The 13,565-nt window shown below is 32.5% G+C and overlaps 1 protein-coding gene across 5 annotated transcripts; it reads right to left on the reverse strand.

Moving 5' to 3' along the window:
- Positions 1-4,809: 4,809 nt before the first annotated feature.
- LOC112278800 (putative protein phosphatase 2C 33) lies at positions 4,810-10,500 on the reverse strand. Of its 5 annotated transcripts, none has more exons than XR_016507068.1 (8): positions 9,760-10,500; positions 8,277-8,971; positions 7,485-7,886; positions 7,016-7,133; positions 6,534-6,757; positions 5,830-6,223; positions 5,259-5,359; positions 4,810-5,143 (listed from the first exon to the last, which is right to left on the reverse strand). XR_016507068.1 is itself a non-coding variant. In XM_090256918.1 (7 exons), the coding sequence occupies exons 3-7, from the start codon at positions 8,523-8,525 to the stop codon at positions 5,672-5,674; spliced, it is 1,545 nt and encodes a 514-aa protein (XP_090113044.1). In that variant the 5' UTR covers positions 8,526-8,971; positions 9,506-9,616; positions 9,760-10,345; the 3' UTR covers positions 5,473-5,671. The 5 variants fall into 5 exon arrangements, 3 of the variants coding, with proteins under 3 accessions (XP_090113044.1, XP_090113045.1, XP_090113041.1); XR_016507067.1 differs by having other exon boundaries at positions 8,277-9,616; positions 9,760-10,071; XM_090256918.1 differs by lacking the exons at positions 4,810-5,143; positions 5,259-5,359 and adding an exon at positions 9,506-9,616 and having other exon boundaries at positions 5,473-6,223; positions 9,760-10,345.
- Positions 10,501-13,565: the final 3,065 nt, after the last annotated feature.

Consider the following 13,565-nt stretch of genomic DNA (forward strand, 5'->3'; position numbering starts at 1 on the left):
ACATTAGAACTTTCATATAAACATAAAATTTGAAGTATACTAGGTAACGGTGGTATTTTGATGGTTAAATGTTTTTATCCTCAATAACATTTGATAAATATTATTATTTTAGTACCTCCATTAATACCAAAAAATCAATTTTTTTCTTCCAAAGATCTCAATCCTATCTTCAATGCTATTGGTTGTATATTTGAGTTATTACTCTATTAATAAAAAAAGATTTATGAACAACTATTGGAACTTACATTCATCATAATAAGATTAAAAAATCCAACAATCAACCATCTAAAGAACAAGCCTTGTATAGCAATGAACCATTCAAGAAAATTTGGTGGAGAATCAATTATTCAACTTACTCTTCTATAATTAAAAACTATTGAAGCAATAAAAAATGTCCATCTTTGCAAAAATTACAAAGGCTACAAATATAATATTTCCAATTTTTACACTCAAATTATTTTTCTTTCACAACTATGTACAAACATATTGTGAGTAAAATCAAATTTATAGTGATTATATACAAATGCTAATCTACATGTAATTAGAATTTTATATTATATTTTACTAATTTAATCTAAATATCATTTGTAATGGCAACAAATCCAACTATTTTATTTTTTTAATAGAGGTGGAAAGAATGGATGTAATAAGTGTGGATAAAGGTTACATCTTTGTCTTTTGGGATTATTATTGTAGTTATTGTACCAAAGATACATTAAATATTCTTGATTGCTAATGTTTTTATTTTTATTTATTTATTTATTTATTTATATCTTAATAATAACTAATATTGACTTTAAGAATATGTCTATGTCAAAGGACTAATACAATAAACAAAGCTAAATGACATGTGATCATCTACAAATTGGTGCAAAAATAGACGCTTATTAGTCCCAAATATACTATTATCTAAAAATCTGATGTTTTTAATAGGTCAGCTTAAATCCTTTATTAGAATATATTGTTACGTCACATAAACCACCACATTGTTTGCTACTAACAAATGTTACATAAGTGAGAAAGTAGTAGAATGGAATTGTGAGCATTAGGATAATAGAAAGGTGTGCCATTTTGGATCCAATATTGCAAAGGAAAAGGTCCATATGAGAATAAACCTATCAACAATGTAAGTCAACGCATTAAATAATATATGAGTAGGCTAGAGGGCCAAATAGTAGTTTGACTTGATGAAAGTATAAAATTATATTTTAAGTACTTATTAGTATATTCTTTAAATTTTAATTGAAAAATTACAAAAAATTATTCATAGGATTTTATATATATCAAATAATGTAAGGCATGCAAAGGAACTTATTTACTTTAATGCCTCTACGAATAAATGTTGTATTTTTAAACACTATACTTGCATCTATTGCTATCATGGATTAAAAAGATTTAAGAATAATTTCTTTGTTATATTAATTACAAATATAATTTTATATAAAAACTGAGATCTTATGAGATCAATAAAACCAAAAAGTAATACTCTTGAGATTAGTTATACCTTTGCAAATTTCTTAGCTAAGATAAAAAAAACTTCTTAACTTGGAAATAACAGACATTGCCATTGAAGTTGGAGTCATTACTATGTCAACAATTGTACATATCATAAGAAGTTAATGTGATTGCTTATCATCTAGCATTCTTGAACTAACAAGCATTTTAGATCAATTAAAATTTATTATACTTGATATATGAAGCTAAGCTTAAATGTAGTCAATTAAAGAAAATAACACCATAGCAAATTGAGGTATTATTTTGATGCTAAATATACTTAACAACATGCATGAACACAAGTACTATACAAAGAGCAAATGCTTCTAATTTAAAGATACTTATCCTAGCTAAAGATATATATATATATATATATATATATATATATATGTATATATATATATATATATATATATATATATGTATATATATATATATCAATAATTATAAAATAGAATAAAATATATCTAAAGAAATTCTAAAGTAATTAATTGTAACCAAACATTGTTACAAGAAAAATTCTTCTATTTTTTATTAGATAGCCATCCAATAAGACCACTATAGAAAGTAGTTCATCAAAAGATATAATACCTAGGACATTCCTTTAATATCCAAATACAAAGACCACTTATCCAATAATTCAATGAAATAAATTCTTAAAAAATAGACTTACGTTGTATTATGAGATCTTATAAAATAAATTTACATAACTTTGAAGGTAGGCAATTGCAAATGATAAAGAGATGGAAAAAACATGCTTATAAGTATAGAGCACAAGGATGCTAGGATGATGGGAGATAATAACAAGATAGAAGAGTTGAAGAATGATTAGTAGCTCTAATATGCTCTAAATTGGATTGCTTTGTAGCAACATCTTCCATCTTTTAGGATCCTATTGTTTTGGCTAATGCAACCTTGTAATTTGCTTGACTTCTATAACAAGACAATGCAATATATAAGTTCTAACATCACCAAAGTGATTATTTTGCCTCTATTGGACTAAACATAGATATTATTTAAAAATTTAATTTAACTTCTAAAGCATAATTCTATAAGACATAATTAAATATTTATTTTGAATCCAAACTAGAGCTACCAACTACATCTACTATCTCCAACATAATCAAACCATCTAAGCATTCAACTCCTTTGCTTTCAATATACCACATATATTATTGCATATGTTACTTACTTGCAAGTGCACTCTTATCATCTTTAATATAGGTGTTGAACATATACCAAAAGTTGATCAAAAACTCTTAAGATATAAAAGATACACCTAAGTTGGTGGAAGGGTGGAGAGTGAGAAGGAAAATGAGAACTAAAGGTTTAAAATACATTACGCAAGGCATGACAATACAAAACAATGGTATGCAAAGCAAAGCATAGCAAAGGCTGAAGTTAGCACATAATACTTTATAATACGATGCAAGCAATCACGTTTGTGAGTAGTTGCGAAAATTAAGACAAAAGAGAGATGAGAGGGATGGTGAGAAGTTTATTTTGGGATATGTCTCTTACTCCTTCTTAAATAAAAAATTATGATTTTTCTATAGCATGTAAGAAAAATGGGAGGCATCCATATTTTAAACCACAATAAAAAAAAATGGTAATTATGATGAATATAGTTGGTTTTCATTGGTTGCGGATTCAATAATAAAGAAATAAATATAGAGATTATTTTTGTTTCTATGATGGTTAAGATAAATGGATTGATTTTATAATAACTTAAATCAATTTAACATTCACCTAAATTTAATTTATTTCAAATTAAGATATATCTCTTGTTAAAATAGACTTTTCTAATTCTTCAGATAAAAGAATTTCATGATTCTATCTATTTTTTTCTATATGTAAATATGAATATATCGAAAACAAATACAATTTAAATTTATTTTTTAAAAATAAATAAAAAATATTTTTAAATTATTATTTATTTATTTATTTAATTTAATATTAAAATTTCAAAGAATATTTTAAAAGTATCTTTTTAAAAAATATTTATATTTATATGAAGTTTTAGTTTTTTTTTATTGAAACACAAATAAAAATATAAATCAATTGAAATACAAATAGTAATATATTTTTTTAAAACTAAGGAGATATATGATAATAAAAATATAAAATATAAAGTAGGAAGAAAAGTAGTAAGTTCAATAGACAAAAGTATTAAAAAATAACGCATTAAAATAGAATAGAATAGAATTTTTATATCTTTATTCATAATTATTTAAAAAAAATGTAGTTCTATATCTATATTATCATTGTTGTCTACATTACAATCATAACCATAGCAACTTGTAATGTTGGTTATTATAAATTCTATCTATAGATTATACAATTTTATAGTGTAATTTTAATATTTCTTTGAATAATAGCTTACTATATATAATATATCAAGGATATGTATATATATATATATATATTTGTATTTAAAATTTAGTAATTTATCAAATATAAAATTTATGTTTAAACTATTCTAAATAGTGTGGTTGTACTAAAATTAAGTAAAAAAAATATAATATCTACTTAATTTATCTTAATTCTATAACATTGTAGATGCTTAAAATAAAATTTTGAATTGTAATATAAAATATTTTGTTATTATTGAATTATAATTATAATTATTATATTATTACTAAAATATAATTAAATAATAAAATTCTTTGATATTTTTTTATCAGTTTATAGTTTGAATTGTTGTTTGATTTATTAAATATGTCACTATATATTTTTATTTTACTTAATTAGTAATAAATGGCATATAATATTTTAATTTCTTTAATTTTAAAAGTATTTTCTATTAATATTAAATAAATTTGAGGTCTATTTTTTTAGATAATTATTTTAATAATATAAAAAATTTAATAACATTTTTTATACTAATTAACAAATATTTGTTATATTTTAAGATCTAACATAAAGATTTTTTTATTTTTTTTATTTTAATAGTATTTTACAAGTAATTGATTTTAATATCATCATGTAAGATTTAGAATTGTCATTTTTATTTATAAATAATCACATTTTTAAATCACCAATGTCATCTCTTTAGTCCAATGAATAGTAGTAATAAGCTTTTTTAATGTGGTTAATATACAACTAATCTCAATTACCACCAATTACAAGATTATTTCATGGACTACTAGTAGGATGTGACTCTTATGTAAGTAGGTTCAAATTAGTTCATTATCCTAAAATTAATCATTTTATATGACAATTATAGAGAATTACGCTTCATTATTGGATCTATTTGTTAAAGATTGGATAAGCCCAATAAAAGACAATAATTAACCACATGAAAAAAACAAATACTAAAAAAAACTAGTGAACTTCCATCTATTGACCTTTATATTGATAAAAAATTTAAAAAAAGAAGAAGTGATTGCAACTTTTGAGTTGCAAATTTGAACTACTCAAATCTTGAAATCTCTAGATTCAGTTTATCTACTTTTCCCTGTCATTTCAAAATGGGCAAGAACATCCACCCAACCCTGCATTGTAGAATCCTCTAAGTAGAAAGACCAACTACACTTTGTAACAACTACAAATTTTTAAGAATGTATAAAACGTTGAATGACCAGCAAACCTTGAATTGTGTGAAAAGAAATACTGAACCAGTTATTCAGCCTCCACGATCCGATGCAACCTGTTGAGAACACGAGTATGTGTTAGTGAGAATCGTATGAGACAGTTGAACAACTATTTTCTCAATCTAACAAACGATCAGGTGCAGCGATTGCTTCATTCAGCATTTTACATACCAGGTCACGGAGCGTGCTATCACTGTCAACATGTGTGACCCATGTCGAGCAATATTATCGCTTCGGTCGCCAGATTCGACTTGAGGATGTCTCTACCTCTGCTGAAACGTGAAAGAACATTCTGATATCAATAATGTGTATAATAAGCTATTGTCCGGAGATAGATCGTAGGGCACCGAACGCCAACGAGAAACATGGGGCAGACCTCTGCATGTTAAACTTAGGCTTTCTTGTACTATTTATTGTTCAGTCAGATAGCCTATTGCCAGATAGTTCAGCTAATGGCAATTAAGTAGATTAGCTGAATCTAGGCCATGGAAGAGATTGTTTCTAACTCAGAATACTTGGGTGGGTATAGAGCCATGTAGCCTTATGGAGGGAAGACGACACATAATGCGTCACAGATTCTTCATTTAAGGCATCTCGGATTGACTAGCATCATCAGGAAATCTTGGCAGGTTCAAAATAGAATTAACACGTGTAACCCCATCTAAAGCACTCCATCCCCCTACATCTGTATGCAAACAGTCATCCAAGCTTCGGTGGCGTTTCGAGTCAGTATGGTCACTACCGTTTTCCTCCTCACTGTTGAGTGTTTCCCCTATCTCTTGGACCCCAGCATCTTGAGATTTTCCCGAGCTCAAATCTATTTTTCTGATTTCCTGCACCGGTGTGGTCATGCTAACACACTCTACTCCAACATCAGATTGATTTTGGGGTGTTATCAATAGGCTTGTTGGTAGACTCTCTTTACTCATAAGGGCGGAGGCCTCTGTAAACATGTCTTCATCAGTAGCACGGTCCAGGTAAAGGCACACAACAGCACAATCATCTACTTTGGATGCAGGGTACTTCAGACGCCACACCCGAACTGCAGACTCCACCAAGGACCTGGCTGCTGTAGCACGCGTAGGTGCAGTTGCTATGATTTGTACCGCTTCCTCGTTGCTTAACACATCCCAAATCTGAGATCACGACATACAACAAAGCACGAGAAATTGTGGCTTCAAATTTCGCAACAGTAACATTTAAGATGAATCAGGCAGTAACTAAACATGTATTGGTTCCAAAAGCGTTGACGAGTTTAGGACAGTAAAGCATAAAAAACAAGACCATTAAGAAACGTCATAATGTCAGCAAAATTTATGAGAAGCAAAATTTTAAAGAAACTTCTACATTAGATAGAAACTTTCAAGCGACTTGATAGAACCACAGGTCAGAAATAGAAGGTTGAATCAATAATCAAGATGGGATCGCTGTTCAAGAAAACCATACTCCATCAGTTGCAAGGATGATAAATTTGTCACGATCTGTCACTTGACAGTAAGTGATTTCGGGAACAGCTATCACGCCATAATCTTTAAGGCAGAAATCACCAAACGCCCTAGCCATGGCTAACCCAGGGGAATCCTCAAATGGCAGCCACACCCTCATGATCTCAGGCTCGTCGTGAAGAGCGAACACACGGCCCGAGCACTTCCTGATTCTTTCAGCTTCTTCTGGATCACATAACTAGTGTCTCGTTTAGCATACAGATTGGAGGCTAGAGTGAGAAAGCTGCTAGAGATATTAAAGCCAGGAAATACAAGTTGTTAAAGTGGTGCCATTTGAATTAATAACCTATACATTAAAAAATATAGGTGTAAGCAAAGGTTACCAATCAGCACCTGATGATGACAGCAGAATATTATATAGATAGGCGTGAGAGTTATTTTGAAATGTGAAGGTAAAGTAATAACACAAAGATGGAACCATACTAGGAAGGCTGGGCTTCAAATCAACTGTCAACTGAGCAGCTTTCCAGCTACCATTGTCATCTAGAGTTCCCATTATTGCTCGGGAATCACCTACATTTCCAACTACAAGATGTTGTCCCTGCAGATAATCAATGATGTCCCGTTCTGGCTTACTCAGTAATTAAGAAATTGCAAAAAAGGACAGCAACGAAAAAATGAACTAATTATCAAAATGCCAAAAAGTGCTGCACTCACTTGCACGTCTAACGTATAAGGGTAGGAAAGGCCAAAATAAACCTTAAGCCCTCACCCAACACCTATCACATGAACTTGTGGCTGTTAAAAACCATCATACCTCAAACTAAAACTTATGTCAAGGAACTTCAAGTCATCCACTCTTCAGTCCTTGTTGCCCGGGACAGCCTCAAAGAACTCAATCTAGTATGTCAATTTTATAACAAAGTAGATTCCATTAAAAATGAAAGACAACCTGCTTGAGAACTGTAACTGTTGTTGATCCGCTGTAAAGAGAGTCGATGGCAGGATGAGTACGCAATTCTTTATCCATTTCTTCGAAGGCCTTCAGATGCGACTCCCTCCAAGGCTCAAACATAGGGGGAGGCACCCTGACTGGCTTTCCCAGAAATTCCTCCGAACTTAATTCGCGAGAAGTACTCAGATTCGACTCGTGGTCAGTATGTGTGCTTTCGCCATTGCCAAGCGCCTCCATTTCGCTGCCTTCGATTTTTTCTATGGATGTTAGTTTGTCATGCCAAAAGGCTACCAGTTTCGAGGGAAGGGAATCCCGTATTCGCCTCGCCACCAAATGACCAAAAGGTCCGTGGCCATCGAAAACTCCACAAAATACGGTGTCATTCATTGATGCAAACTTCTAAAATTATTACAAAGCCCCCACACACAAGCATGTTAATTACCAGTCAGCTTAAAGGTAATTAGACGATCTCTATCCCCATAAAAAGACAAAGGAAAAGGAAGAGGAAAAGAAATGAAAACCGAAATAGTTCATTTCAAAGCAGGATCGCATATAACAATGCCACTAACAAAGCATAACTGCTCCACATATTCAACCCAATTACTCCTACTGAATGATTTTGGAACTCCAACTCTAACCTTACAGTTTAGATAGAAAGGTTGCGAAACCAATAATACTGCACCCTTATATATGCATCCACAAACCAACAAATACTTAACTAAGAGAATACGGGTAAAGAGAGGAGATTCAAAGATGAAACTGAATCATACGATCGGAAACGAAAAGTACCTCCCAAACTAGCATAGCATCTTGATTACATCCCTTTCGGCCCTGCTGTGTGTGTGTACATGCAGAGCCGCTGGCACCAATACGAAACATTCGTCCGGGCGTCAAAGCCAGAAGTAAGTCTCTCTGCCCCTCGATTGTCAAAGCTTCCTTATCTCTCTTCTTTACATGCCTCAGCTGATTCCTTGCCATTACCGGCTGCCTCCTTCCTACATTGGTCATCCCATCCTCGGTCGACATGCATGTTCCCATTCTGAGCAACCTTTGCCAATCTCACAGACCTAAGGCCTCGGAAGTGTCATAGGAAGCCAGCTTAATTTATCCCTCAAACTAACCTCAGTAGCATTGGCATCTAAAATTTCTTTCAGCTTGAAAAAACGCAGAAGTGTCTGCTTCACCACCCATCTTTCCTTCGTTAAACGTCTCAAAGAAGAATAACTGCTTGTTCATAAATATTCTTGATGGGATGCGTGGAGACCGGTGCCGTAATGAGATTGAAGCAAATCTCACAATCACCAGTTAACCCAGACTCCTTTACAACCTCCCTGTGTTATCCACTGTGGAGGGTGCAGCGTTCCAATTCAGTGGAGCTGAGATCGCCAAATTTAATACTCTTCTCAATTGCCTTTTGATTTGGCCTCAAGATGTTCACAAGTAGTGCTGACTTGAAATTTGGCCCGAAGTACACCTCGCGAACCCTGGAGACAAAGAGAAAGAGTTGCATAATTTGAATTGGTTACCAGACTCGAAGAAGAGGTAACTATCTCTTCTTCTACTTCTGCAAAACTCTTACTTCACACCCTGCAAATATAGACCCACTTGAATGCGATTCTATGTAGTCGAAATCAGACCTATTAAACAACATCCTTGCAAACGGTAAAGCCCCTGACAACATTAACAACAGTCTACGATTCTGAAACTCGGAGAAACGCTACTTAGCACCCTCATTCCCGATCTTCAATATTCATCGAAACGCCCACGAACTCCCCACCAAAATCTCCACCTCTTCAACTGTAAGTTACAATACCCTCCAGATCACGAAACCAATCTCTCACCATACCACACCAAGACCTAGAATCTGTGACCATTCGTCTCGCTGTTAGTTACGTTCTCCAACTTACATGAGCTGCCGACACCATCGGAACACCCTCACAGTCTTCAACAACTAGACTCACCAACCTCTCCCCCAACCACACAAAATCCTCACTACAATGACATTCACCCGCACTTGCCCGAAACACGAAACCTGTGAACGGATTCACCAGACACTGGCCCTCTTCTCCACCACAACAACAACCATCTCCATTCCTGAGCTCTAACCTTCAAAGCATCCGCAAGACCTCCTGAAATCAACGGAACACATCATTCAACTCCCCGCAACATAACTAGAAACCCGAAGGACTAGAGCAGAGACGCATCTTCAAGCTAGCGCACAGTGCTCAACAATCAGGTCACAGGTCACGTATGATCAGAAAGAAGTACGAACCGGACGTCAGAGGCTTGTGTAGCTGGAGAAACTGAGCTTCTAGTGATGATGTGAACGGAGCCTCGAAGGAGCAGGCTTAACGACCTGATTCTCCCTCCCACCTGCCAATTTCCTGCGCTAATAATTTTGATGGAGCCGTCAAGCTGCAGACGCATGTACCCCGCTCTTTTATCCGCACATATCTGCCGATGGTGTCCTACAACCGAAGTGTCAGCATCCAACCACACCGGCCCGCCACTTTTCAAAAACCTCGGTGTAGTTTCAACTCCTCCTTCACTACTGCCGCTATGAATCGCTAAACATCCCCGTACCGCGCGTGCAGTTTAGGCTCTGACAGACAGGGACGTAGAGTATTCTTTGGGGTTCGCTTTTTGGGGTTCTAAGCTGTGCTTCCCAAAGCATGCTTCATTCGCAAGTTTTATACTCATGTAGGATATCACACAAGGATGTGTGTGGCTGAATTGGACATGGGTCGAGATTAGGTTAAGCCGATGCTCAAACTTTCTGCGAAGAGTTCAGAGACTTCGCGCGTCGGAGGCAGTATGCAGACAGGACCCAAGCAGCGTGAAAAGGAATCCCGAGCCGCCGGAACAACTATTGAGATAAGGATGGATCTGGAGGATTGAAGAAACTTCGCTCCATGTCGTCTTGGGTTGAGGTATCTCCTGCAGAGGCATGCGGGACCTCGCTCCCTTGACCCTCGTAACTGTAAGATCCGCATTTCTTTGTCCCAGACTCCGAGTTTCTTTGTCAGTGAGCATTATGATTTGTTGCATTCTACCAATCTTAGCAGCAAACCAGAAGAATATTCTTCCTGGGACTTCCCAGCCAGGATCAGTGTCGAATATTCCCCTACGTCATGTGAAGCCTCTTGAAAACAGGGAAGTGAACTCCGAGACAATCTATCCAGTGTGGCGATCACACTGCCCAAGTATGAGGTTCAGATTCTTTTGGAGAATCGTTGAGAGGAAAGTGATAAGTGCTTCGTTTCGTCAAGAATACAGTGCTTGTGATTCTGTCATCTTTGCAGAAATGAGGGCCTGCATGGATTTTCTCGTTCAGGTACCAACCTTAAGTACTTGGGAACATGAAACTCTGCCCCTTTTAGTGCATTCACTAGGAGTCTCCGAGCAATGGCTTTGACTGCGTGAGAATTAGAAAATCTTTTCTGTAATGAAAATGTCTTCTATTCAGGGTAGGCACCGCTACTGCCTGGCCGCAATTAACTTAGATTACAAAATTTGTTAATTGGGGTATTGTGTTTGATTAAGAACGTACTAGTATTGTTACATTCAATAGTTGCAGCTAAAGAGACAGAGAAGGCCAAGTCAGAAAAGGTACCCATTTGGTACATTGCTTATTTTTCTTCTTTATTCTTGAATGAGTTTTGGATAATTCAAATAATTATTTTACATGCTTATCTTTCTCTGTGCTCTCTAGCAAATATCAAAACTTAGGGCCATGACAAAGAGAGCTATGACAAAGAATTAGGGAGAAGCAATTAGATACTATGGGAAAGGGTTAAAACATAATATTAACAAAAAAAAATTCATGTGTAGGTGAAGATTGGTCCTAACATGAGCTACTGCAATCTACTACTATCATCATCCAATGTCATTGGTATCAATCTTCCCAATTATTAATTTTGACATATAACCTCTCATTATTTATAATAATTTTGGTTTTGTCCTACTTGTTGCACATGGACAAGACAAAATTGAGACTTATATTAAAGGTTGATGAAATCCATGTGTAAAATTTCTTAAGTATCAATTGGATCATTTTTGTGTAAAACCAAACAAAGAAGAGTAGTTATGAAGGACAAGAATTCAAAGAAGATATGTAAATAAATGAGATATGTATCAAAGAGAAATGGAAAAATAAAAATAAGAAAGTATGTATGTTCAAGACGAAATTAGAAGGGTAATTGCCAAATACTAGAAAACTAGAGACTCTTGAAACTAGACTAGAAACAAGAAAAGAATTGACAAAAGTAAAGAAGGCTTCACTCTTGCCTCCATATATGGAGATACTATCTAACAAGGAGTTACATAGTGACATTCTATAGGGCCTTCAACATGTGTCTAATTTGCAAAATACATGTCTTAACTTATAAGGCAAGTTTCTTATATGTGCGCCACATGGTTATCTTGTACAACAAGCTACCAACACATATAATTCATACCTAATTTGTTGGCCAAATGTTCAACCTATCAATCACTTATAGACATGAATAAAGATGAAACCATGTCTATGAAGCTTTTAGGAATTAATTTATTTTTACCTAATTTTACCTATTCATATTATTTAAGTAATTATTGGAGTAAATACATAGCTCTGTGATAGTAGTAAATTATATAATAGAACTTGCTTAAGATTTAAAATATAAAAACATGTATATTTAAGATTTGTATAAGTTCAAATATAAGTTATTATAATTTAAAAGTGTAACTAGGAAACACAAGTCTTTGCTTAATGGAGGCATGCTAGGACAACCAAAAAGACCAAAAGATTATAGAAAATATTGATGTTTATAAAAAGGTAGAAAGTCCCACCTTATTAAAGTAATATTTTGTATTTCTTTTTTATCAAGGGCTCTTTGTAAAGTCATGTAAGTTTCTTAATATAAATTATTCTACAGTTGATAACAAAGTAATAAGAACAAAGATGGAATTTCTTATTAATTATATAATTATTTATTTTTTCTTAAAACAAATTCTTTAAAAATCAATTCTATCAAATCTTACAAAGTGCAAGAAATCGTAATTTAATCCAAAAAAATTGGTAAGAAATGTTTTTATTTAAATGAAAATTTAAAAAGGACTAATTAAAAGATGTTGCTACTTGCTTTGTAGTAGAAATCATCAAACTTTTGTTCATTTTAAGGATGTGACATAAACTTTGATTTTAAAGAAATTGAAATTAAGATAAGAAAAATAAGATTAAAGAGTCATCAATTCACTAACTATTATTACTTTAAAAGAAATTATTAAAAAAATAAGTTATTTTATAGATAAATTCTAATATATGAAAAATTCTAAAAAAAAATAAAGATTATGCTTAATGCAATGATTAAATATTTTTCATATTATTTTTGAATAAGAAAAGAATTAGAAGAATAATTCACGAATCTAATCACCAAAAAGAATAAGAAAAAAAAGAAAAAAAAAGAAAAAAAAGAAAACTATCTTAATATATTTCAATGATGTACTTATAGATTAAAGATTTTGTTTAGAAACAATCTACAACATTAAGAACTACAAGAGTTTTAGAAGTATTAAAAAGATAAGAATATAATAATAATAATAATAATATAATCTCTCCAATTTAATATTAACAAAAAATATTTTTATCAACAAAATATTAAAATTAAAATTATTTTAAGATATTATATTAAAGATAAATAATATTATTATAATGATTAATAAAAGAAGTAAATAATAAGTTTTTCAACAATCTTGAACATTTTACAAAGTAGATAAAAATAAAATAGAAATTAGTAATAAGAAATTAGTAGAAGAAGAGCTTATATGCACAACAATAACAATGCTTGCATGTGCAATAAAAACAAAAGAGATTGCAAGATATATAATTAAAGTAGATTCAAACAATATCTTGTATTTTTCAACAACTTGATATATAGATTTTATGGTAATAATATTATAGTATGGAAGAACATAAATATATGGAGGTTGAAATATGAGACTCTTTAAAATACTTTAAGATTAAACAAAATATTGAGAAAAAAGAATTCTGCATACACTACAACATATTTTTGGACTTAAATTTGTAATGTAAGGTTTGCA

Source organism: Physcomitrium patens, chromosome 2 (assembly GCF_059467195.1).
Source record: "Physcomitrium patens ecotype Gransden chromosome 2, ASM5946719v1, whole genome shotgun sequence".
In the NCBI taxonomy this organism is placed as follows: domain Eukaryota; kingdom Viridiplantae; phylum Streptophyta; class Bryopsida; order Funariales; family Funariaceae; genus Physcomitrium; species Physcomitrium patens.

Excerpts from the sequence above, each read along its gene's own strand:
- LOC112278800 (XM_090256919.1), bottom strand. The coding sequence starts at position 8,525 with ATGGGAACATGCATGTCGACCGAGGATGGGATGACCAATGTAGGAAGG. Across the intron at positions 7,887-8,276 it reads ATGCTATGCTAGTTTGGGAG|AAGTTTGCATCAATGAATGA; the intron begins GTACTTTTCGTT and ends TAATAATTTTAG. Across the intron at positions 6,224-6,533 it reads TCATCCTTGCAACTGATGGA|ATTTGGGATGTGTTAAGCAA; the intron begins GTATGGTTTTCT and ends TCGTGATCTCAG.